Source organism: Canis aureus, chromosome 6 (genome assembly GCF_053574225.1).
Source record: "Canis aureus isolate CA01 chromosome 6, VMU_Caureus_v.1.0, whole genome shotgun sequence".
NCBI lineage: Eukaryota > Metazoa > Chordata > Mammalia > Carnivora > Canidae > Canis > Canis aureus.
In genome coordinates this window covers 15,945,615-15,972,600 of record NC_135616.1, presented here as the reverse complement: position 1 = coordinate 15,972,600, position 26,986 = coordinate 15,945,615, and the positions used below count along the sequence as shown (strand labels likewise).

Genomic DNA, 26,986 nt, shown 5'->3' with positions numbered 1-26,986 from the left:
ATATGAGATGTTTAAGGGGGGGGACAGTGCAGGGGCTCACAGAAGATGGAGGAGGGGATGAGAATGCATTTGGGGAGATAGCCAAGCAGCAATTATACCCTTATTTAAAGGGGCAGAAACACAGGCTGGTTCTTTGTGGAGTGGAACTCTATTCTTCATAGGACTGCCCCACAATTCACTGAATATAGCTCTCCTTGAAAGCCTGTGACTTGGTGGTCGGAAACTCCCTGGACCTGTCTTAGTTTCGGCTCCCACAGCAAAGAGCAAATACACATGATTTTGAAGTTGTGGAATCATCTGGTCAGAGCAGATGGCCAATCTAGATATCCTGGTGCCCAAAGGGGATTACCTAGGTCGCTGTTAACCACACAACCACCAAATCCTGATTTCATCCCATGTAACAGGCAGAATGATCTTTCATTACCTTTTCTGCTCACAGAGCTATAATGCATGGAATTGATCAAACAAGATGCTGTATTAGATAACAAGAAGTTCAAGGTAAGATCTTTTCCTAAAGGAGCACGTAATTAGCGAACCAATATTACTAATAAAAAAAAGTAACATTTAAATACTTAACACCTGGTAAGTAGATGGACCTGTGTGTGCATAATCCATTAACTAGTTTCCAGGGCTTTCAGCTTCCAAGATGGCCTGCCTTCCACCTGCGATCATTTAATGGTGCTGTAAACTTGAGACCTCGTAATGCCAGCTGGAAGCACCACTGGGCTCTTGCTCTTTAAGGGACAACAATAGGTCAAACGCTTTGATACATAAATAATTTAAAGCCAGTTAAATATTAATAGGATTTCCAGATCTTTCAAAAAACAGATTTGCTGCAGAGAGCAAAGCTTGCAAGCTGGATTAGGAAATACCACTTGTGAGCTAATTTTAATTAAGAGATTATGCATCTACTGGAACTCAGTGATATAAGCAAGCATTTATCATAGTTTATGAAGTCCTATTTCTCGCCTCTTCAGATACAACACAGCTGCCATCTTGGATTGGGGCTGCTTACTTGTACCAGAGCAGAACGTTACACAGTTCAGTCAGTGGAACAAAGCTCAGGGCTGACAGGAAAAAGTGACATCAAAGCAGCTTTTAGTCTACAGCACTCCATCGATAAGCCATCCCCCCAAGGGTAACTGGCAGACAATGAAGGGGCCTTAATATAGCTTACACCAAAATCTTTGTCTAAAGGCAGCTCCTATCAACAGCCGGATAACGGGATGATTCATCCATGAGATCATTACAGAGTCTGTCTTTGTGTGGGAACATGGTTGGTGTGAGGAAAGAAACACAACTTGCGAATGCATAATTTCCCACCACGAAGAGATGTTCTGGGGGATAGTGGGAAGGGAAGAAGAGGGGGTGGCAGGGGGTATTTAGGCTTTGAGGCCCCCTCTCAGAAAAAGCCATTTTCTGTGTCACAAAATGATCAACACTTGGGAAATGGACCCAAGAGGATGACCTCATCTGAAATGCCCCCATGCTGAAAGCTAAGAAGGACATCAACAAATACCATGTGGGCACTGCTATTTTATTTTTTTGATATTTATTTAAAAGAGCATGCACGTGAGTGGGGAGCAGGGCAGAGGGAGAGTGAGAGGACATCAAGCAGACTCCTTGCTGAGCAAGGAGCCAATGAGGGGCTTGAGCTCACAACTCTGAGATCATGACCTGAGCCGAAATCAAGAGTCCAACACTTAACTGAATGAGCCACTCAGGCGCCCCTGGACACTGCTATTTTAAAACATGCTCCTACTTCGTGCTGTACTGAGAGGCCATTTTCTTCATGACACAGTCGTGGATACATCCGTAGTAAGTGAACTCAGTCACTATCACTCAGGTCTGGTTATCTGAATGGGTCCTTTTCTACACACACATCATCAAGCTGGAATCATACAGCCTGGTTATTTTACATTAACCCTGAGTCACAAGTTAACTGGGTTAACTGCTACTTTCTTCTGGTTGGATCCCTATATAAAGAAATACCCACTGATGTCTGTATGTTTCAAGAAATAAAGTGCATCTGGGCACGGGTTAGTCCCCGTATGCAGAGACAGCCCTAGGACTGACCTCAATACAATGTGGGCAGTCTCTCACTCCAGTGGGTTATGTTCCAAAGCTTTTGAGTTGGCCGTCTGTAACTCAAAATGCATTTTCCTACTGACACGATGTTACAAATGGAGATTAGGCCCACACAATGCTCTTTTAGCCTATAATATCACTAAACTAGCCCCACAATAAAGCAAGAGCCATGGTTGTAGGAATAACAGGTCAGAGGGTGTAAGAGGGCAAAGAAATAGGAAAAAAGTGGACTCTGAGTTTCCTGGTTTGGGGCTGACCTTCAACATTTTAAGGAGGGTCAGGTTTGCATTATTTCTACCTCCCTCTCTGAACCTCTTTTTCCTTCTCAGGACCCTAAGATTCTCACTCCTAAGATGTTCCTTTTACAACTTCTCCCCGCCCTCTACTTCTGAACCCATAAATTGCTTTGCAGCTCCTGGTCCCACGGTGACGGCACAGCTCCTTGTCCCAGAGGACAAGGCTGAGTGCAAGAGGAGGGGGCAGTGGTCTTAGGTAGAGGTGCGGAAGAGCTGTTTAGCAAACGGGGTCTGCCTACTTAAGAGAGTCGGGAAACTTGCTTGCAATGTATTTTGTAAGCAAAGGGTTGCCAAGCCAAACCACAGATCCACACTAGAAAAGAGAAGGCAGTGACTCATGTGGATAAAAGGCAAAGAGACTCAGTTGAGCCTTGGCAAACTGCTGGTTGAGAGAAGAGGAGCTGGTTTAAGGCTGGGACTCTTCCCAGAAAATAGTATAATTTACAAGCTTAATCTGAGAAGAGTGTTTACAGCTATGGGAAGGTTTGATGTTACAGTTATAGTGAAAAAGACGGGCAACATCTGTTCCTCTTTTCAGTGACCAGCTTCCAATAGCTTGTTTTGAAAGGTGGGATTTGGCAAAGCTTCTTCCCACCAGCAAGAAAGATCAAAACAAAACAATCATCTCTTCATATTCCATACAAGCACATGCACTAGGGGTAAGGGGGCAAAAAAAGACTGGAAGGAAATAGACCAAAGTGTTAATGAAGGTTTTGTTCAGGAGGTAAGGCTCGAGAAATGACCTTCATTTTTACATACATCCTAGATTTTTTAAAATATGCACATACCACTGAGGAAAATAAAGACCAGATAAAAGCAGATCTGAAGATGAATCTCTCGTGTCTGCAGAAACACCATGCTGGCTAACTCATTATGAATCGGACTGATTTGCTGTGTTGGGGCAAACTTAGAAAGAACAATGAAATAGCTCTGTGACTGGACAAAAATGGAACCAAAGGGAACGTTTGAGGAATACCTACTATGTACAGCCTGGCAGAGTGCTCAGAGCTTTCATACATGACACTTCACTTAATACTCTCAAAGCTCTTGAGGCTGACATCACAGCCAGTTTTATAGACGAGTAGGCCTGGAACCAGCAAAGCTAATTAATTTGCTAAGACTGAGGGTTCGGCCTGAGCACCAGCTCTATCCCACGCAACCTACGTCCTTGGCTTCAGATGCCCACAAGCACCAAAGGCAGAGATGGAGGACTGTGGTTTTCCTACTGGGACCATGAAGGATGGAGTGAAAATGAGTGGGCTTCTCATTCCCACCCACTTTTCTGGAATAACTCTGCAGTTAGCCATTTTATTTATGGCATTCTGTGTAAATTTGTATTGGAGGAATGGTTTCTTCAGCAAAAAAAAAGTCTGAAAACCACAGGACTGAATAATCTCCAAATTTCTTCTGGCTCTAAAGGTCTATCTTTGGAGCTGAAGTGTGCTCCTTACCACTGAACTCACGTGAAACAGTGTGACGTCACATGGCAAATCTTCTGTGTCTAGTGTCCTTACTGAGCCAGCCTGGGGATACACTGAGAAGTGGCAATGCCATTATGTCCAGGAGGAGCTTCTACACCCTCGCTCATTGAGCACAGCCCACAGGCTTGCCATTATGAATGACAACTCACCTCTGTTAATGCTTAGTAGGAGCCAGCCTTCAATCTAAGCATGCTGGTAAATCCTGACATCTTCCCAACACACGCACCTCATTAGACATGGCCACACTGGGCCCCAGGAAAGACCAGACAGCGAGGACCAGAACACACATGAGTGTGTGAAAGTATGAGTGAGTGGTGAGAAAGACCAAGGCAAGAGCTTCACTTCACCCAACACAAAAAGGGCACCAGTGACAAAATAAAGTTCCCCACTGCTTGGGGAATACTGGCTCTGGGAAAATCAACCCCTTCGAACTCCATGCAAAAATCAATTCAAAGATGTCCCTTGCTTTAAGCAAAAGCAGTATACACAAAAGGGAAAAATCACATGTTGATCAAAGGCTAGAAAACCAAGCCAGCTGAAAGCCAGGAAATTCTGATGGAGCTTGGGCACACCAGGTGTGACATCAGCAAAAAGGCCCTTGGCATTCTTAACATTCAGGGCGTTAGTATTTATAAGCAACTCAAGGAGCACAGCAGGAGTGATTCTTTGTGCTGGTGAAGTTAACATGTTGGGGAGTCCACCTGGCTGGGTAGGTCAGGTGAGGGAACCTAATTAAAGCTTAGCACCTGCACCTACGTGCAGCCTGACACCCCTCCGCCCCCCGCAGGGGGGCTTAACAACCTTCATTGTGGATGTGACAGTCATTTACAGAAAAACAGGGTACAGAGGTCCATGACAGATCATCCTCTTGGTACCATCCAGACCCCTCCTCATGACCACCCATCCAATGCTGCCATTCCTATCAAGATGCCCACAAGTATGAGGTGCCAGGCTGAGGACTCAAGAGAGTACTTGCTCCTGTTGAAGTTAAGGGTTTGGCCATCATTCGGGGCGGGGGGGGGGGGGAGTGACATATGCATAAAATTAGCCATTCTCCAAGGTCTAGAGACACGATCCTCAAAAATACTGTTTGTACTCATTCATTCAACAAATAGTGTCTACTACGCACACTGCAATGCAAGTGATGCCTTGAGGACTAAGACACAATCCACACCCTCAAGGAGGGTTAAGGACAAATTTAACAGAGATGTTAAAATGTTTGTTAGGTGCTATCGATGACAGGTCTAAGGGTACCATGAAATACAAGTGGACTCTTAGTAGAACCTTGAAGTGGGGCATTAGAGGGACTGTGAAAGTGGCCTGAGAAAGGGACTTGGAGGGGAGGTCTGAGTTCCATCCATAAGAAGCTCCAATGGGATGAGGGGCAAGACCAGTTTTTCAAACTCTACACCAAGTCTAGAAGTCCCAAAGGCAAGAAGAAGCCAGGCATTTTGCTAATAAGGCCAACAAGACAGGCCACAAGATGGGTTTGAGGAGAACTGAGGGTAGAGCCCAAGCCCTAGTCTCTGGGTTCATTAGTCTAGAAAAGCATGAAGGGGCTTTCAGCAGAGGTCAGACACCTAGAGTAAGAAAAATGACATTCAGGGTGTGAGGGCTCCCACACATCTGACTTCGGTCCTGTTTTCCTCAACTCAGCACTCACTAGTCATGGATGAGTCACAGAGGAGCCAGCATTGGAGAGAGCCAAAGGGGCTGGGCCAGGAACGAGGGGTGCCAGCAGCACCAGTCTCAAGCACAGGGCTGGGAGGCTGCAGGGCTGGTGGTGCTGCTTTCACCTGGATTTGGGTATGTATGGATACTGTCTTCTTGATAAAATTGAAAACAAAAAACAAAAAACCAATAAATACAAAATGAAAGTGAAACAAAGACATTTTCAGATAAAAAAAAACTTGAAGCAATGGATCCATATTCCAAGAAATAGTAAAGGAAGAAGATAAAGTTCTTCAAGATGAAACCGAAAGATAGCCAATGGAAAATTTAGAACTTCAGGAAAGAATGAATGCTGGAATGGGTTATTTATCTGGGTAAATGCAAGGTCTTTTTGTTCTTTTTGCCATTTTCCTCTATTTTTTTACAAACTACAGGCTTGTTTGAAAACACAAAGTTTCTTCATTCAAGAAAGCATGTTTGTGGGGGCCAGCAGTAAGAAAGGGATCCACACTTCCCGAGGGACTGAGCTATGGCCAATTGTGGGGTGGAGGCATCAACAGCCAACACAGCCACATGTTTATTCCAGCTGCATTGTCTATCCTGCTTTCTGTCTTCCCTAGACATTCTGTGAACCACCCCAAATCTACGGCCTCCCCGCAACAGTCAGTGAGCATCCTATTGTCTGAGTGTATCCCACCCTACACTCCACCTTCCCACACCCCATGCCCATCAGAGCCACTGTGGGTTCATGAGACAGGCCAAGAGTCTGAATTCTTAAATTGGAAGAGCAGAAACAAAGAACAGTTATTAGACGCATCTTGTTTTATCTAACGGATGATTTCTTGAAGTGTTATATGTGAGAGAACTCTGTAAGTCAAATGACATTTTAAGAAATAAGAGAGCTTATTAGCAAGCAAGAAAGCATTTAAAAAAAAAAAAAAAAAAAAAGCCCTGTCACGAATGCTTTTGTGAAGTGAAGACATGTTTGGTGCTAATGTAACTATTTGACACACTTTCTCAAAGAGAAGCATTTTCCATCTGTGGTGTAATGAGAAGGAAGGTGTAAAGGTGACCCGGCTATGGCTGGGTAGGCGCTGGGGAGACATGAGCAGCAGCACTTCAGGACCATGAATCAGGGTGCCTCCACCATGTTGATACCTGCACTGTGTGACCACCTCCCCACTCTCTATAGACCCTCTTATTCTGTAGTCAACAAATAGTTCCGGGGGAATTAAGACAGATTACTTTCACACAAGACTCCACCCAAAGATGCCTGGGGTTTACCCTTGGAGGACCCCAGCCTGCAGTGTAAACTGGCAACCTCCAAAGCCTTTGGAAAGTCACCACCTAGCACCAAACCCACTAGGTCCCCAGGAGGTAGCCCTCCTATTGCACGTACACAGAGCTCCACCAATACCCAGATGCCCACTGCCAGGCAGTGTTACCCAATGGTCACTGGTCCCGAGCTAGCAGGTGGAGCCCCAGGGCATGATGGTGAAAAAAAAATACACTAGGCTCTCAGCTGTGCATTAGTGCTTTGGGAATTGCTCCTGTGGGGTCTGTTTGCCCCAAAGCAGAGAACACAGCACCTCACAGAGCCTGGAGTTGGCCTGCCCGCCCTCCCACCCTCCCTTCTAACTCAGCCACTACTGCTACACCAGTCTCTGCCCCAACCTCGTATCCAAACTGATAATCCCAGAACCTACTTTATGAGGCTCTTGAGAAGATTATATGAGCAAATGTATAAGGGCCCTTAGCACAGCACCCAGCATACTATAAGCATTTACGCTTCAGCTTGCGTTCCTTCCACTATCATGTTCACACACATGTGGGTCTATCTAATCAGCTAACCTTAAGGAAATATGCTCTCTTCTCAAATATCTTTACCTATGAATCAAGGCAGGAAAGAATAGTTTGAAGAGTACGGTACTTGCTAAATAACCAGGGCAGTCTGCTTCAAGTGGAAGCTCCAGAAATCACGGTGAATGATTCTACTGTTAGAAGTCTAAACCTGATGGCATGTAAAAGGACTCCAGACATTGCATGTCAACCCTGGGGTGATTAAGCCCACACCAGGAAACCATGTATCAAATAAAACTGCAGTCATCAGACCTGCACTTTAAAAAAAAAAAAACCCTCAAATTTTAAAAAATTGAATGGAGAATAATTATTCAGATAGGAGCTCTAGAAGCAGCTGATCGTTGGTGGATGGAAAGTGTGAACAGCATGCCTCATTCATAAACTCCTCGTTCAACCAGACTTACAGCTTCCACATTAGCAAAATTGACAGGGATGAGAACAGAGTGTGCAGATCTTTAGAGGGTCTAGTCAAAGCTCCACGTTGTATGAAACCGACCTGGGGCAAGCTGAGTGATGGGCCTGTGGCAGTGACATCTCAGGACCTGGTGTCCCAGGACAGCTCACTTGTCTCTACCCACTCCCCTCACTACCTAGGGCTCATTGCTGCAGTGTGGGTTAGCAATGGGAGCCCCTCCTAGATGGCAATTTACCCAATTTTCTTAATGTTCCAGGCATTATAGAGAATCTTCCCCATCCTGCCTCCCAAGAAGTTCACAAGGGGCCGGACCACCTTCTACATCCTCAGAAGGCAACCGTGAGGCTGGAATACCCTCTTCCACTTCTCCAAGACCTCACACTTCTACATCTCAATGAAGACCTGTTGTCTCTGAGGAGCACTCCCTGATCCCTCCGTCTGAATTCACTGAACACCTACCTTCCTCTGTGCCACAGCTGCACACTGCTTAGGGACTCGGGCAGAAGAAATGTATGAGTGATTAAGTAACTGAACAAATAAATGGTAAAACCTCTCGTGAGACTGGTCTGTCTGCTTTGGTCAACTGATGTCAGGAGCCAAAGTAAGTGCTCAGTTCAGTTTAAAACCAAGAACAAAGCTTTGGGGTCAGGGTGGGAGGCAGGACCAGCCCAGATGTGGGAGCCAGAATTGGGAAGCTCCAGTGCAGCATGAGAAGCCAGAAAACAGAACCGGAAAGAGATAAGGCCATCCTGATAGATGCTTTCCTTGTAAAAGAGGTTCAAGTACACACTGGATGAACTTCTGAGTTTCCTGTTTTTAAAACTTCCTTGTGGTGGACTTGGAGCTGTATATCACCCCTTTTAGAGGGGTAGGGGGGACAGTTTACACTTGTCTGGAATAAACAGGCGCCTGTGGCTCAGTCCACATGCATAAGCAACAGAAAAATGGTGACCAGAAAGAACAAAATCTGCAGGCTAAGGTGGCTTGGGGTACCGGATTCTGGTGCTGCTAAGTGTCCACCCGTATACCTGAGGGGCCCCAGCTATGAAGCAAGGAGACCAGGCCATGCCATCTCTGAAGTCCTTTCCACCCCTGAAATTTTATGATTTGTGTCCCAATCAGAGAACTCCAGCAGAAAGCTATCAGTTAATACAGGCATGAACTATAAAATATAGAGGTATATAATTTACTAGTATAAATACTTTTATTATTTGAGCATAGCAGTTTCCCAATAATTAGTAAAAATAATCCTAATTTTAAATGGCAGTTATTCATTAACAGAATGTCTGCTCATCAAAAAATTTAAAAAACAGAAGTGCTGCTTCATCCTGCTGCTAAAATTACAGTATTCTAAATGGTGTTCATAATTTCTTGTGTGAGCACTTAAGTAAAATATGCTACAGAAATATGTTCTTTTCTCTATCAGGCATTGCAATGGACTTGATAATTTTTTGTTATAGAAAATTAACCTTATTGCACCTTGGTTTCCCTATTCATAAAGTTTGAAGGAGGAGAGTTTATTCATGTCAAAGCTGTAAAACGTTACATCCTATGATCCCACAAACACTCTGCTGCTTCCCCTGGGGCAGCCAGCAGAACAGCTAGATGTGCTGCCAACCCTGTGACATACCCTCCTGTAACCCACGGGGCCTTCCCAGCAGGAGTCGAGGAGACCTAGGCAGTCATGGATGCCCTCCTCCCAGCACCCTGGCTGCCAGCTAGTATTTCCTCCACATGTCAAAGATGTGGAGGGCCATATATGTCTACTAAGGACGCCATAGTCATAGTCTGGGTCCTCTCTTCCTAGGTAGTTTTAAGGTAAAATGTGCTCCCACGAGCTTTGCATACAACACAGTGATCTTCAGAGTAACGACATGGGTAGGTAGTAATGTGAGATGCCCATTGTATAGAGGAACAAGCAGAGGCTCAGAGGCAAGTGTTCCGCCCGCAAAAAACTACAAGTCTCTCAAATTCTCATTGACCCCCAACACTTTTATGAAATGTGGGGTCCTTGACAAGTTGGCCCCATCTACCACCTTGTGTGAGGTGCCGTGCTGGACCTTGCATAGTCAGTTGCCCTAGGAGTCTTAGTTATTAATCTCTGTGAGGCAGTTTTCATAGAAGCTCCACTTCACAGATGGCCTTCTGTGAATATGGAACTTGTTTTGCCTGTGGGCCACGGTGACTCACAAAAGTTCTGGAGTTGGACAGATGGACAGACTTAGGTTCAAATTCCCATTCTGGCCCAAAGTTGCTGTTTGAGACCATAATTCTTGAGGATCAGACAGAGTTCCTGGGTGGCTCAGATGGTTGACTGTCTACCTTTGGCTCAGGTCATATTCTCAGGGTCCTGGGATCCAGCTCTGCATCAGGCTCCCTGCTCAGAGGGGAGTCTGCTTCTCCCTTTCCCTCTGCCCGCCCCTCCCCCTGCTTGTGTTCTCTCTTTGTCAATAAATAAAATCTTAAAAAAAAATTCTTGAGGATCAGTGGTCCTATCTACAAAACAGGGTAAGTACTTGGCTACTATACGAAGGAGTCCCAGAACTGGGAAATAAGATCACCGTTCCAGAATGAAATAAACATGAACAGTTCTAAAACAAAAGCACAGAGAAGTCAGATTATGTTAAAGAAACCGAATGAGTTCTGAACCAGGAAGATTTGGCAGTCAGCTGATTGAATATCCTTAGCCTTAATTAAAAGTGGTAATTAATCGTGTGTGAAATCTTAATGTGTCTCCCACCCCTTCTTGGTTGTAAGTTCCAGGAGGCAGGAACTAGGTCCAAGATCTTTCACTATCTTTATCCCAGTATCTAGTCACATAATAAGCACTCAGTAAATGAATAAATGGGACATAGCCAATGGAAGAATACATCAATCAAAAAGGTTAGCAATGGAAGCCCAGGAAAATATTAAAATAAGGACAACCCCAGAGTGACCATCCAAGCTGGCCATGAGAGGACATACTTGCAGACAGCCTTCCACTGATTCTAGAACTCCCTGGAAATGGGCTCACAGGCTGGTCACACTGAAATAATCTGGGCCCTGGGGCCATGAATTGCATAATAAGATGAAAGGACTGGCCTTCTGGGTCACGCATAGGTCTGTAAGCTGGTACAACCTAGTGTCCACAGGGAGGTAAGCCTGCTCTCAGGTGCAGCCAAACCTGGGACCACAGCAGGCTGGTAAAGCACACCTTTTCCTGAGGTCTCCTGGCAACTCTGCTGGCCACACCTAGGTGATTCTTGAACCTCTGAGCTGAAGGATTTGCTGTTACTTTCTCAAGAACACCTACTTTGCAAGGTTGTTGTAAGGATGCAAGGAGTGAAAAGGACCGGCACAAAGTTAAGTGCTCAGTAAACAGTAAGACTACTGCTACTCTTTAAGGCATACATCAAATAAATGATGGAATCAGAATTTCATGAATAAGACTCTCTGTCCCATGACACTTATGGCATAGAGTACAATAAGGACCACAGTGAACTGAACAGGTGGAAGTCTGACAGGTCTTGGGGGATTAGGGTGGGACCAGGGAGGACCAGGGAGAGCTGGTCCATGACCAGGGAGGACCAGGGAGAGCTCGTGGAGTATGGTGAAAGAAGAATAAATGGTCAATCAGCACCAGGTGCCACAATGCCCTCCCCCGGGACAGTGGTCATGAATGGGTAGTGTGTCATTATGACAGTGTCTAGAGGGCAAGTCCAGCATTTAGTTTGTAGAGGTCACAGCCAACATCCTGCAAGTTTCTTGGCATCCTATTCCGTGAGCTATCCCTACTCTAAATACCAGCAGCTCCCTGACGACAAATCCCAGACGCAGTGACAGGTGAGGGGCAAGGCAGTCAAGACTCAGTGGACAAGAGCAGAGTTTGGCATGGAAAATGAAGAGGGAAGGCTCTGCAAGGACAGAAAGACAGAGCCTCACTTACCTACTTTTCTTCAGAGCAAAAGGAGGGGCTTCTTGATCTAGAGAAGTAAGTGTTCCTTTGGCCTGTGCAAATCACATGGGTCTGTTCCTGGTACCATTTTGCTTTGATATTTGCTCCAGCTTGCTCATCAGTTTCCAGCCCCAAGCCCAAGACGCAAAGAGGCAGGGTGTTCATATGGTTTATCTTGATTCCTTTCTTCACCTACCTTTCTCCAAAAAGTTGACATGGCCCTGAGGAATGGGATGGGTCCCTGCATTGCTCTTGCTTTACAGAAAGAGGTAATAAAATGTACATTTGGAAACAGGAGGTAATAAGGTGAGGGGACACACACACACATGCACACACACACACACAAAGTAACAAGGAAGCTTTCTGGCTGAAAAGAAAGTGGAGCTTTTTTTCCCCCCCATATTTACAAGTATTGAATTTGCAGTGTCAAAGCAAGGCAAGTTCTTTGAAATGGAAAGGGTAGCCACCTTATGCACACAGTGTCACAGCTTTTCACCCAGAGAACTATAAAGCAAGCATGCATATACATACCCAACTTGGGCACTGTCACGATAGGGCAGCACGGAAAATATACTACAGAAGGATCTTCTGCCACTGATAAGGACTATTCTAAAAAATAAAAAATAAATAAAAAAAAGAACAAACAACAAACTAAATGCAAAGACTCTTAAATTAAAAAAAACCAAAAAAAAAAAAAAAACCAAAAAAAAAAAAAAAACAAAACAAAACACCCAACCGTAGCAATTAAGCATTCATGGAATTCACAGCAATATTTGCACACTCCCGCCGCCGCCTCCTCTGACAGATGGTATTCTGTGCTCCTTGCAAAATGCAACCTCAGCGCAGCAGAAGTATGCTGCCTCTCCTTATCCAAAGGTTAACATGTGAGACACTGGTGAAGGTCTCTAAGGAGTATACATGAATCCTCTCTAGTGAGAGTGGTTGGCTGTGGGCTGCACAGCAAGATGGACAGACAGAGTCATGAGTCTGGGGTGCCCAGTGCTGCAAACAGTCATGTTGCACTGAAACCATCCATTTCTACTCTGCAGTGAACAATGCAAGAGCAATAGTGCCAGAAACCGTGAGCAAGAGACACTCAGATACCATTGTGATCATTAGGTTGTTTTTTTTTTATATGCTGGCAGCATGTTAGGTTCTGAGAATAAATTAAGGGAACAATTACATAATCAGTCTTAGCCTCCATTCCTGCTATAAAGATACTACTGGAAACAGTTCTGCATGATGCTCTTATGCAATCAAAGTCCACTTAAGAAAACATTTTAAAAAACTCAAAAGTACTTATCCTGGCATATGAAAATAACTTTTGCCAAAGAGAATTGCTGATGAAAAAAAAAAAAAAGAGAGAAACAAGTGGAGGAGATTTAAAAACTAACATTTTTTTAAACACAGTAGCAACACACATCAGATATGGAACTTACGGACTTGTAATCTTTTTCTTCAATAATTATGATGATAAAAGCAGAGGAAAAAAATACTACTAACTGCATCAAGGTTGGGAGATTATGACCTTGTTTTAGAACTGTAATATTAAATTATCCACCTGCCCAGGATAAAGTTGGGTTCCCTGGCATGGCAAAGCATACTCCTGTCTTCTGGCTCTCTCTGCTTCTCCAGGCTCAACAAACAGGACATCCCCTTATCCCCTCACCCCTGCACTTGATCATCCATCCATGCTAAGGGACTTGCTGTCCTCCACCTTTAAAAGATCCCTGCCGTTTCATATCCCTGTCCTTTGCATGCTATTTCTTCTGCCTGCTATGCCCAACTTAGTGTGCTTAGTGAGCTATTTATTCTTTGAAACCTGGTTCAGATGTCACTGCCCTGAGAAGCACTTCCTTCTCCTTCACCGAGTTACTCGTTCCCTTTTTGGTGCTGTCAATGGCTCCTTATTTTCACTTCTGGAAGACACCAATCACAAAGGGCTGCTCACCACTGCCTTCCCTCCTCTTCAGAGGGTGAGTCTAAGGGTTGAGCACATGGCAGCCCTCCATAAACAGTGAGGATGCTGCCATGCTTCAGAGCAGCACCTCAATCCCTGTCATTGGGAAGGCAGGACTAGGGCTGTCTGTTCACCCCACAGTGATTCATGTCAACAGTGGTTAATAGGACTAAACCTATAATCACAGGTTCCAATATCGGTTGTATCACCTTTGTATGACCTTGGACCTCTTACTAACCCTTCTGAGCCTCAGTTTCTTTAACTAACATTGCTCGGAACAATGCCTGGCAAATAACAACACTCAATAAATTTAACTAGTTTTACTGGGGATTGCCTTTTTGGGTTGAGGGAAGTTTTACCTGCATGGTACCTGGATTCTGAACCCCTTCAGACCTCTGTGCTAAAATACAAAGGCCTGCTATCAAAGGTGTGGTCCAAGGGCAACTGAAGGATGACACACGTGACCTACAGATGTGGATTACTCATACAGAGGTGTCTCTCTTCTCTCGAGGGAGAGGTTTCTCATGAGATACCACACACCTAAACCTTGTCACTGCTCCAAGAATGATACTGCCACATCCAGAGTGGGCCACCAGGCCTCAAGGGCTAAGAGCTAAATAAATCACAAGCATACCACTTTGCTGAACATACCCAGCCAGCCTCCTTGGGCTCTCACACTCAGGGTGACCAGTGACAGATCTTGACAGTATAGTGACTGTACATTTACGTAAGTGGACATTACTACTTACTAGGTACCCATCAGATGCTCAATTCTAAATGCTTCAAATGATGAAAGCAAGTAAGTGACATGCCAAAGGTGACAAACTAGCAGATGAAACCAGTTGGGGATCTAAAGCCATGCTCTTTACCACTATGTGCCTTGATGCTTTGCCTTCTCTAAGACTTACTAGAAGAGTCTGCTGGTGATGCCTGGGTGGCTCAGCAGTTGAGCATTTGCCTTTGGTTCGGGGCGTGATTCCACAGTCCCAGGATCGAGTTCCGCATCAGGCTCCCTGCATGGAGCCTGCTTCTCCCTCTGCCTATGTCTCTGCGCCTGCCTCTCTCTCTCTCTCTCTCTCTTGAAGAGGAAGAAGAAGAAGAAGAAGAAGAAGAAGAAGAAGAAGAAGAAGAAGAAGAAGAAGAAGAAAGAGGAAGGGAGGAGGGAGGAGGAAGGGAGGAGAAGAAGAAAGAAGAAAGAAGAAAGGAGGAAGGAGGAGGGAGGAGGAGAAGTCTGTTCCTAGGGATTTACTGGGTGTCCATGGACCCCCTGGACACCAAATCTGCCTTCATCCACAGTTTCTAGAGTGGCTTTCCAGCCTGGCCTGCAGGTGACCAGGTTGGGAATGGGCAGGGCCAGTGGGTGACTCATCATAAGAGCCCTAACATCAGGGCTGTTGGTACCAATGGTGCCTCACTCTCTTGCTCTGCTCTTCTAGAGAGTCTAGAAAGTCTGAGCAACTTTCTAGATAGAAGGGTAGAGGTTCTCTAAACAACCCCTACCATCCACCCAGGAGAAAAGCCTGGAACTACTCATTCCATGTAGCATTCAACATCCATGTCTTCTGCAACACAGAGGAAGGAATGTATCAAACAAACTCAACTGGCTTAGTGTTTGAGCATTTTCTTCATTATTGAGTGCTAATGTGTGCTTCTTTCCCACACACTGAATTTGTTTGGACATTTTTAATAGAACATAAATGCATGTGAAATTAAATATTCTTTCCAAATTCCCAACCACAACATGCCTATTAGCAAATGGGTTGCACTATTCTCTAATTGAGTGCTCATCGGTGTGGTCCTCACCATTTAGGTCTAGAAGAGGCTGAGCCTGAGTCTCATTCAGAAAAGCGTGTGATTCTAATGCATATAGGTCAAGTTTAGCAATTATGAATGCAGAATGTTTTCCAACAATCCAGTAAGGTGGTCCTTTTTTTTTTTGGTTGGTCATTCTCAAGCAGCTGGAGTAGGGAGGAGGTAAGAAAGGAATACAGCAGCTTTAGGTACTTCCCCTCCATTTCTGGGTGGAACCATCCTGTTGATTCCCACATTATGCATATGCAGGGTTCAGAGGATTCCAGAGTGGAGACCCAGACAGCAGTTCCAGAGGTTTGTGGCTGTTCAAGCCCTGGGGAACTGGAAATAGCCATTAAGAGCTCCCAAGAACGCATCCAACATGTTTCCTGAAGTAGCTCTGAATCCAGGAGGGGCTTCAGGCTTTAGCCAGAGCAGGCAACAAGTGGCAAGCTCTCACGTTCTATCTCATCTACAAGGAAGGCTGAGCAATGGGAACCTCAAGACAGGCCTGTCATGACCAATGCTGTATCCCAAACCTGGAGGATTCTGTGAATTTGCAGCTTTCCTCTTTGTCAGTACTGGGGAAATAAATATCCATCATCATGATGCCCAAGGAAACCAGATTCGTTTGCCTTCTTCAAGTGCTTCTGTATTTGTGAAAGAATTAAATTGGACGGTAGTTTTCAAGAACACAAGACAGCCACATTCGCTGTAGTTATTTCTTGTATGCTCAAACTGCATGCAGAGCCCGCAGAATTTTCCTTTCTGTGATGCTTAACACTCGACTTGGAATCAAGGTGACCAGAAAGCATTACACAAAAGATCCTAACTTCAAAAGAATTAACTCCAGAGAAGTAGGTCTTTAGGGAACTAAAGATCACATTTCCATACAAACATCTGCCAGAGAAGGAGAACACAACAAAACAAAATAAAGGAAAAAGCTCCCATGGCTGCAGCCCACTTGGGCAGAGTGGCTTCTGGATACACAATGTTTTCCAAACCTCTCCAGGACGCATTAAGAGTACCATCTTTCTTCTTCACATAGCTTCATTTCCTTGCTTAGTTGCTTAGGAAAGTTCTGGTAGGAGGGAGCTAGGGCTTCAGGCCACAAAGCTTCCAAAGGCACACCCTGCCTCTGAGATATGGAGTGCTCCCAGTAGCCAGGAGATGGCTGACAGAGCACTGCTGCCCACAGTCATTCAATCTGCTCTCAACTCCTTAGCCCAGAGGCAGCAATGTCTGACCAGGCAGTAGCTCATGCCATCTTGGACTCTCATGTGTTCCCTCTAACGCCGAAAACTGTTTTTTTGTTCTATTTCCAGAACCCTGAGACGCTTCTGTTGGCTGTGAGAAAGTTTAATCCCTCCCAGGTGGAATATTTCCTGAGAGCAGAAATATGTTCCTAAGGACACAAAAACCAAGCTACTAACATCTGAAGTTAGAACAAAGAAAATCACATTCGCAACAATGATGGGTGAGCATGAACACAGTCCAGGAGCCTGTATGTGACATTCCCCAATTCTGTAGTTCATTTCCTACATGACCAGGAAGAAAGAAAAAAACACACTTCCAAATGTTGGGGTTTGGGTTGAATTGTGTTCCCCAAACAGACACGTTCAAGTCCATGTCACCCATGAATGTGGCCAGAAACAAGGCCTCTGCGGATGTAATCAAGTTGGGATGCATTCACACCGAATTTGGATGGGCCTTACACCCAGTGGCTGGATTTAGTAAGGACAGACATTTGGAGACACCCAGATACACAGAGAGGAAAAGCCATGTGACCATAGAGGCAGTACAGCCAAAAGCCAAATACGCCCGGGACCACCAGCCACCCCCAGAAGCTGGGAGAAGTGACAGATGATCCTTCCCCAAAGCCTTCAGAAGGCACAAGCCCTGCTGACACCTTGACTGCTGACTTACAGCCCCTGGAACTGTGAGAGCTCACATTTTTATTGTTTTAAGCCACCTAGTCCATGATGATTTGTAGGGTGGCCCTAGAAAGTGAATCCCGCTCAGTCACTTTGTTCCCACGGCTACACACAAACCTCCCGCTCGGCAGGCCAGTCGCTGGTGCATGGAGAAGGTAAAGCTGTTAAGACTGATGCCAGAAAACAAACCAATATTATGAACTCTCAGGACCAGAGCCAGACGGGCGCTTTCTCTCCCTAGCCCCTGGACCCCCACAACTGCTTCCTCCTCCCACAGTACTTTGTTATAAGCTAGGCAGCTGGGGAAGGTGGGGAGCCTTGATACCCCCCTCCCTTGCTTTCTCTTTTTTTCTTCCTTGCTTTCTGAAGGGCTGACAATTATACAGCAGATGAATGAAAATTAAACCAAAATCAAGATGTTCTTGTTTCCTCTATTTAAACTCTTATTAGTCGTGGGGGTGGAGATACTTTTCCTCCTTAGAAACACCCACCCCTCAGCCCAGGGGGGCTCAGCAATTTAGCACTGCCTTCAGTCCAGGGGGCGTGATCCTGGAGACCCGGGACTGAGTCCCATGTCAGGCTCCCTGCATGGAGCCTGCTTCTCCCTCTGCCTGTGTCTCCGCGCCTCTCTCTCTCTCTGTCTCTTATGAGTAAATAAATAAAATCTTTCAAAAAACACACACACACACACACACACACACACACACAACACCCGCCCCTGCCTGTGCTGTATTTGGGCGGAGGGCAAGAGCAGACAACCTGAGGGCATTCCAAGCCCACTCTCCCCCAAAGAGCTCTGTCTCTTCCCTCCTGGAGTGGGATAAAGACAATCTCCTGGGATCCCTGGGTGGCCCAGCGGTTTAGCACCTGTCTTCAGCCCTGGGCGTGATCCTGGGGTGCCAGGATGAGTCCCACATCAGGCTCCTTGCACGGGGTCTGCTTCTCCCTCTGCCTGTGTCTCTCATGAATAAATGAATAAAATCTTTAAAAAAGACAATCTCCTAATTCTGGGAGTAGGAAAAAGGAAGGAACCCGTGGGGAACAGGGACCTAGAAGCCTGAGCAAGAGGCAGGGCTGAAGCCAGGGGCAGATGTTTGGATTCTGGGCTTGGTCCTAGTGGAGGAGTGGGAGTCCAACAGGCAAGAACAGGCAACGCAGAGGCTGGGATGAAGGGAAACATGACAGTTGCCATGATGTGTCAGGCTCCCAGGTAGTGAGTGAAAACAACTGGGGGACACAGAGTGGGCAGGAGTTAGATGAGAGAAAGCATCTGAAGGGCTGCGCTAAGTAACCCACAAATACAAGATGGTGGTATCATCATCAGTAGCTGTGTTCATCTACTTGTCACAACTACTCACACCACCCCAATCTGCACTGCCACCTGTGACTGCCAGCACTGCTACCACCATAGCAAAGGACTTCACTGCCATGTAAGGGCACGGACCTTATCCTACAGCGGAAGGAATGGTGGAGGACCTTTGAGAAACAGCTGTGTGTGATCTGCCTCTCCTTTCTGCCTCCCACAAATACTTTGAGCACTTACTCTATGCCAGACCTTGGGGATCTGACGATGAAAAACAAAGACAGGAGTTCCATCCTCACAAAGCTTATGGTTGGGTAGAAAATACACTTACACAGGGGTGGGAGTGCCCGGATTGAGAAATAGAGGTTGCTATCCAAGGGACAGCTAACCCGGCCTGAGAGGCAAAGTGAGCTTCCTGGAGGAAGTGACGCCTAAGACCTGAGAGATAACAGGCAAGGAGAAGATAAGCTGGTGGAGGGACTGCATGAGTCAAGGCCGAGAGGAGAAAGAGCAGAGAGAGGCCTATTGGAGGAACTGAGTATGCAAGAAAACTCTTCTGATTATGCAAGAAAACTCTTCGCTGACCTCACGTACCTGATCCACCAGGATCTCCCCACGCCTCTGTGAGGCAGTTTGTCCAACACCCACAGCATACTTAAAGCTCAGGCTAGAATACCCACACTAGACTGTACACTTACTAAGAGTTACTTATGGAATCCACAACCTGTTTATGCCAGCGGCACTTTTTGCTTGTACTTGTTCAATAAAGACTGCACGAACTGATGAAATGTGAAGGAAACAAGGAGAAATGCTACAAAAAGCACCAAATGCTTTAAAAAGTATTCAAGCAAGGCAAATCACTAAAAAAGGGGTTGGGTGCTAGAAACAACTTTAAAAGATTAGGAAAACACTATGAAAACCCAATAGAATTTTGCACTTAAAATCCTTGGGTCACTTTAATGAGGTCCAATCCGGGGATGCCTGGCTGGCTCAGTCAGTAGAGAACATGACTCTTCGTCTCAGGGTTGTGAGTTTGAGTCCCATGCTGGGTAGAGGAATTACTTTAAAAAAATTAGAATCTGGGATCCCTGGGTTTGGCGCCTGCCTTTGGCCCAGGGCACGATCCTGGAGACCTGGGATCGAATCCCACATCGGGCTCCCGGTGCATGGAGCCTGCTTCTCCCTCTGCCTATGTCTCTGCCTCTCTCTCTCTATCATAAATAAATAAAAATAAAAAAAAAATTAAAATCTTAGGGCACTTGGCCAACTCAGTCAGAAGAGCAGATGACACCTGATCTCATGGTCATGAGTTCAAACCTCACGTTGGGTGCAAAGATTATGTAAAAATAAAATCTTAAAAAATAAATAAAGAAGCCCAATCCGGACATAGCAGCAATAGGTGGGAATAATGGTATGTGGTTTTGATGCCAGAGACAGAGTCCAATCCACAGGCCCAGATGCAAAGAAAAGGCCTGGCATCAAAAAACAAACTGAACAGATGACCACAAATATGCCTTAAATTAAAGCACAATGCTTAAGCTACACACATAATTTCTACGGATGTTTCTTCCACGGGTTACTAAACTCTTCCTCCAACCACATAATTACTATAGATAATTCTGCATAGCTGGATGGTGGCTTGGTGGCAGAAGAGCAGTAGAAACTAGTGAGGTTGCAGGCCTGCTCCTGAAAGGCCTCCTGAGCTGGGGAGGGAGTGGGTCCTGGGGCTCAGGAAGCCTGGGAGCCGTTTAGAGGAACGGTGACAGTCACCAAAGCGGTGGCTAGACGAGCTCCCTAAAACAGGCCCTAAAACAGGACAGGCATCGGAGCTCCTAACAGTTGTGAGCTAGAAAGGGAATGCATTTGTGGGGGCTGCCGGCACGAGGGGCCGCCTGCTGAATGCCTTACACCTAGAACTGCTTGTCTCTTCATCTGGGAGGCCAGAAGTCTGAGCCCACCATGTCCACAGGGCCATGCTCCCTCTGATGAAGGAGCTAGGGAAGGGTCTGCTCCAGGCCTCTCTCCCAGCTTCTGGTAGCACCTTGGCAGGTGCCAACATCACACCAACCTTCTTGCGGCCACATGGCATTCTTCCTGTGCGCAGCAGGTCTGTCTCCAAATTTTCCCCTTTTAACTAAGACGCCAGTCACATTAGAGGCTCACCTCACTCCCTCAACTAATCTCAACTAATTACACCTGCAATGACTCTAGTCAAATAAGATCACATCCTCAAGTATTGGGGTTGGGACTCAGCAAAAGATTGGGGGGGGGGGGGGGGGCGGGCAGGAAGTACACAAAGCAGCCAGCAACGGAGGTAGGAAGAAAAGCAGAGTTAGGAAGTCTCCCCTGGAGCCATGGAGCCCCTGCTACCTGGTCTCATGTGCTTCCAGGGCAGCACTGGTAGCTGTGTCCTGGGCCCCAGACTGAAGCCATCTGCATCAGTCTTCTCCTCTGACTGCTGCGCAAGTCAGCACTGGTGGGCACCATGACCTGGTCCACCTCGGGGCTCCCAGGCCCTCTCACCAAGCAGAGAATTGAGGGAGAACCACCAAGAAGAGATGGTTCTAACTTTCGAACCATTTCTCTATGACTCATTTTACTTTCTGTAAATCAAACTAGTTGAAAAGAAGCAACAAGTGCTTACACACTTCAAATATGTCTGCACATGTGAAACACAGAAAATCATCTCTCTCCAAAGCTCCAAAGGTGCAGAGTCCCCGTTTAACCTCCAGGCTTCTTAAAAAGGTGTGAATAATAAAACCTAGCATAGGGGCAGCCTTGGTGGCTCAGCGGTTTAGCGCCACCTTCGGCCCAGGGCCTGATCCTGGAGTCCTGGGATCGAGTCCCACGTCAGGCTCCCTGCATGGAGCCTGCCTCTCCCTCTGCCTCTCCTTCTGTGTTGCTCATGAATACATACATAAAATCTTTAAAAAAAAATAAAAATAAAAATAAAACCTAGTATGGGGTGCTGGCCCCAAGGCACAAGCATCCCTAGTAGGTGGTAGACACACTTGGCTCCTCCCACTACCAGGGAAGATGGGAAGGAAAGTCGCTGGGTGAGCATGCGAAGGGCAGGTCCAGGGCCGTTTGGGGCCAGTAGTCTAAGTGAGGTCTGGGGATTGCTGAAGGCTTCTTGACCCCTAGGCCCGAGCTTTCCTGACCGCTGGTTACAGACATTAGTGGATGCAAATGAAGATGCTTCCCTGCCAGCCTGTGCTACATGGGATGGCGGGTTCTGGTCTTCTGACAAGGACGAAAAGTTCCTTGATGGGAAAAGCATGCTTGGGAGAGGCAGATGTTGCACGGAGCCTCACAGAAGATGCTTGACATCTATCACATCAGATGTATTCAATTCAGGGAGAAAGGCAATGACATTTTTCTTCTCTCAAGAAGGTCAGTCCAGAACTTAACTAGTGGTTTCATTTTATTTTTTTGAGATGTGCCATTTCCTCCAACTCATTTTTCAAACTAAACTAGGCTGACAGATTGGGACTGATGAGATCACAGGCAAGGTCTTAATTTAGTTATTACCCATCCCCTGCCTTCCCTCCAAAATTTTCAGTATAAAAAGGAAAGGCTATAACTTGACTTCAGTTACCATACTTTTACCACCTGACTTTGGAAAGCAGATAAAGGAAGTGGAAATCTTTTACATCTTTTCTTTCCTGCTGAGTGAGTCCACAATTGAAAGAAACAACACTCTAGCTCACTTCTTTGTCCACCTCCATCTCAAACCCCTTTAAACGTCTCTGAAAATTCCTCCCAAAGGATGAGACGGCCCAGTCAGTCACTGAAAAGAACACTTCTCTGCCTGTGCAGAGTGAAATGATTCTCAAAGCAGACCCAAGCGGTGGGCACTTACTTCCAGGGTACTTGACAGCTATCACTTGTGTACCAGGCAGATGTTTGAAAACCAGATGATTTCCAAATGGATGCCCACAGCTCTATGCCCAAGGCAGGGCATCACCCACCGGAAGTCAGGGCTCTTATCTCCTCTTATTCTCAAAGACAAACGTTTGTGGCTCATGAACTGGAAGTACCAAGAAAAAAGGTCCTTTCCTAATAGGACCATGACGGTCACTAGACTGAGATGTCCCGAAAGGTCACTAGGCTACCTGCTAGTCTTCAATCTTCATGCTCAAAAGTGCCACCTTTCATTCTGATGGCCCTGTTCTACCTGGCCAGCAATTGGCTCTCCCCGGCACCAGCTGGCCTGGCGATGATGGGTCATTTCCAAGGGTGTATCTTATCCCTGAGACCGAGATTTGTCTTCACTTCTGCTGAGCCTCTCCTCCTCAGCAGACAGCGGGGGCTCTTGGCACAGATGCATATTAGAGTGAACGGTGACTGGCTTTTCTCTACTGACTAAGCTGCCCACAGCTCCCACTTGCCAACCACCCTCCTCACAGGATGTCCAGGGGCCTTGTGCCAGATGCTCTGGCATGGGATCACTGGCCATCTCTCTCTCATGACAGAGGGTTTGCTCATACATTTGTAATTGTTTTTTAAAGACTTCAAGTCATTTTAAAACTTCGTTATCAAAACAAACTCATTTTTAAAGGTGATACACAATATACACATCCCCTAATTTTCTATAAGGAAAACATTACCAGAAAGTCCTGCAATGCCTGCCCTTGATTTTTGGTTAGCCAGAGTGCTCCTGTTCAAATGCAGGCCAGACCACACTGGTCCTCTGCCTGGCACCCGCCACAGCTCTCAACTTGCTCACAATAAAAACAGACATCATCACAATCCATCCTCCAGGACTTCTCAGGGCTCATCTCCTCCTCTCACCCTCTCTCTACTCCTCCCATGCCAGCTTTTCTACAGTTCCTCAGGCACACCCCTCAGCCACATTCCAGCATTAGTGACTCTGCAGTGCTATTCCACCCACTCTGAATGCGCTTCCCTGCTGGGACAGCACAGAGCTGGCTCTCTCACTTCCTTCAGATCTCTGCTTAAAAGTCTCCCCATCTAGGTGCGTCAGTCCATTAAGTGACCGACTCTTGATCTAAGCTTAGGTCATGATCTCTGGGTCATGAGTTCAAACAAACACTGCACTAGGCTCCGAGCTGGGTGTAGAGCCCACTTAATTTAAAAAAAAAAAAAAAGTCCCCCATCATTGAGGCCTTGCCCCAACCCCCACCTCCAAACCCCAAACCCCTCAGCTGCTTCAGTTTTCCTCCATAGCACACCTATCCCATCTGACAGGATGTATTTATTTGTCTGCCTCCGCAGCTAGCCTATAAGTCCTTGAAGCAGGATCACTTAAAACGGTCCCGGGCACAGGGCAGGTGCCAGTACCACTACACCTATCATTCTGCATTCTATGTAGGTATGGAACTACTTTGCTGGGCATTACTGTCTGGATGCACATCTCCTTCCCCCAAAAGGGGCTGTTTATATACAGGGAGTTCAATGAAATGGACACTCTGGCAGTTCCTATTCACTCACTACATGTCATCCATCCTTCCGTGGGAAAGGGGCTTGGAAAATCCTAGGCCCCTGCAATGAGGCCTTCTCAATACAAATCCGGTGTTCTAAAACACGACAGCCCTGCTGATCACTACAGGGCAGATGGGACTGACCCTGGCTAGGTATGAAAGGGATATGTTTCCCTCCACTAGGACAAGCTAAAATAGCTTACTTTGTAGTTATGACACACTGCCTTTCTGGAAAACACCATCTAAATTCCAAGATATGTTTCCCACGAACTTCTGAAAAGCCTTTATCCTGTACAGCGAATGCCCATCGACCTTCATTGCATTTATGCCTGCTGAGTTTAACCTCATTGAGCTAGGCCTACCATTTCCAGCCACTGGGGAACCGAGGTACATGGTTCTTATCTCTAACACATTGCCCCTCTCCTGCCTTTGGTCTCCTGTATTGCCCAAGTGAGGCTTACTGGCATTGGCTCTGCAGAGGGGTGCAGAGGGGGCAACATGCTCAAGAGAATACCATGTGCCATGCTTCTTCGAGTCCCCTTTGGGTGGACTGTGGTTGGCTCACAGCTTTCAGCTGCTGGCAGGTGCTCTAGCTTCACATTACCAAGTGAACGCTGGGCTGTGTGATAATGAGGAACAGTCTAACATTTCGCTGAGATCAAGAAATGTCATGACTCCTTTAACTTCCTAACCTAGTCATTCCATCAGTACAGAGACGAAGCTAACCTAACGTGACGGCTAGCAACCTCCACTCTTTTCTGAAAGCACACAAACCATCTGTTGAACAGTCCTTTCTGGGGCTCTCCCAGCAATCTGCTCGAGGCTGCTATGATTGTTAGAACTCCCCCTCTGCTACCACCTTGGTCTCTTTGGCTTTTTAAAGGCAACATCTGCCTGGCAGTCAACTTAGAACTTCTTTCATTCTCTGTGGCATTTTAAAAAATCATTTGTGTTTCTCAATTCCTTCCATTTCCTGGGATCTAATCCTAAAGACTAACAATTATTTCAAAACATAAGGCTTCTGTCTTCACTTATTCCACACGAAATGGTATCTATTTCCTGGGTGCCTACGGCGTGCAGAGCACATTACCTTGTTTACGTTTCACAGTTCTGCTTGTTGAAGAAGTGAAAACGGGGCCAGCAGCTAACATTTGCTTCGTCCTTGTATCATCAACACCAAGAAGTTTACTATCCCTTCTCTCCCTCTTCTGACGATGGTTTTAAAAGCCCCCTGGCTATTGCTGGCATTTTATTGTCACAAAATATATATAAAACAGAATATAAAACTGACAACTTAACCATTTTTTAGGTGTATGATTTGTCATCATCAAGTACATGCATGACACTGTGCAATCATCACCATTCCCAGATCTTTTCCACTGCCCAAACAGAAACTCTATCCCCCGGGGAATTGCTAATCTACTACTGTCTCTATAGATTTATCTAGTCCAGCTATTTTGTACAGATGGAATCATACACCATGTGACCTTTTGTGTCTGGTTTATTTCAGCCAGCATGATGTTTTTAGCATCATACATCCTGGAGCATATATTAGCACTTCATTCCTTATTGTGGCCGAATCATATTCCTTTGTTTGGATATACCATATTTTGTGTATCCATTCATCTGCTGACGGACACTTGGGCTGTTTCCACCTTTTAGCTATTGTAAATGACATTACTATGAACACTGACATACACCTATCTGTTTGAATTCCTCTTTTCAATTATTTTAGGTATATACCTAATAATGGAATGCAGGTCACAGGATAATTTTATATTTAACTTTGTGAGGAACTGCCAAACTGTTTTCCGTAATGGCTGTACCATTTTATATTCCCACAGCCACGTATGAGGGTGTCAATTTTTCTTTCTCTTCACTCTTTACTTCACACTGGATTTTAGAGCTCCTCAAACTATTTTTATAGGTTTACTTAAACCATTCTTTTATTAGTCTTTGCCCTTTGTCTAATGGATTTTAAAATCAGAATTCAATGGTTTTCTCAAAACCTACCATGATATGCTGTCTTAGAATATTTGGATTTTTACCACCCACCTTCCTTTTTGATTATGAGAACGAGCTCTTGAATCTGATGCCTGGATCTGGATTCCACCCCCTGCTTTCCAGCCATGTGCCCCAGCTTCCTCCTTTGTAAATTGGGATGATGAGTGTTTTCATTTCCTATGGCTGCGGTAACAAATTACCACAGTCCATGGCTTAAAACAACAGAGTTATTATAACTATGGTGGTCAGAACTCTGAAATGGGTCTCATGGGGCTAACATCAAGGGGTTAGAGCCAGTTCCCACTGAAGGCTTGAATAAAGTGTCTGTTTTCTTGCCCTTTCTAGCTTCTAGGGGCCATCATATTCTTTGGCTCACAGCCCCTTTCTCCACCTTCAAAGTCAGCATGGAGTGGAGTCTTTCTCATGCTGTATCACAGTGAAACTGACTGTTCTGCCTCCCTCTTACATCTGTAAGAATCCTGGTGATTACCTGGGCAAACCCAGATAATCCAGTATAATCCTGCTACTCCAAGGCCAACTGGTCAGCAACCTCAACTCCCCCTTGCCATGGAACCAACATATTCACAGGTCCAAGGGATATGACATGCACATCTCTCGGGGCCGTCATTCTACCTACCACAACAACAGCAAAACATTCCTCACAAGGTTGTTTCTAAATTTTTTCCATTCCTCAAGATACATAGTTCTGAAGACCAGAAGTCATTTAAAAGATCTCCCCACTCGCTTACTCAACAAATACCCACTGAGTGGAGTTAATGAAACAAAGCATATAAAGTATTTAGAA

At 45.7% G+C, this 26,986-nt stretch overlaps 1 protein-coding gene across 3 annotated transcripts in view; it reads right to left on the bottom strand.

Annotated features, from left to right (window-relative positions):
* Positions 1 to 26,986, bottom strand: part of CABLES1 (Cdk5 and Abl enzyme substrate 1) — a 116,719-nt gene that overhangs the window by 28,877 nt on the left and 60,856 nt on the right. For all 3 annotated transcript variants that reach the window (XM_077900245.1, XM_077900246.1, XM_077900247.1), the window contains one exon: positions 12,277 to 12,354. In XM_077900245.1, the coding sequence (XP_077756371.1) occupies positions 12,277 to 12,354 (78 nt within the window). The remainder of the gene's footprint in view (positions 1 to 12,276; positions 12,355 to 26,986) is intronic.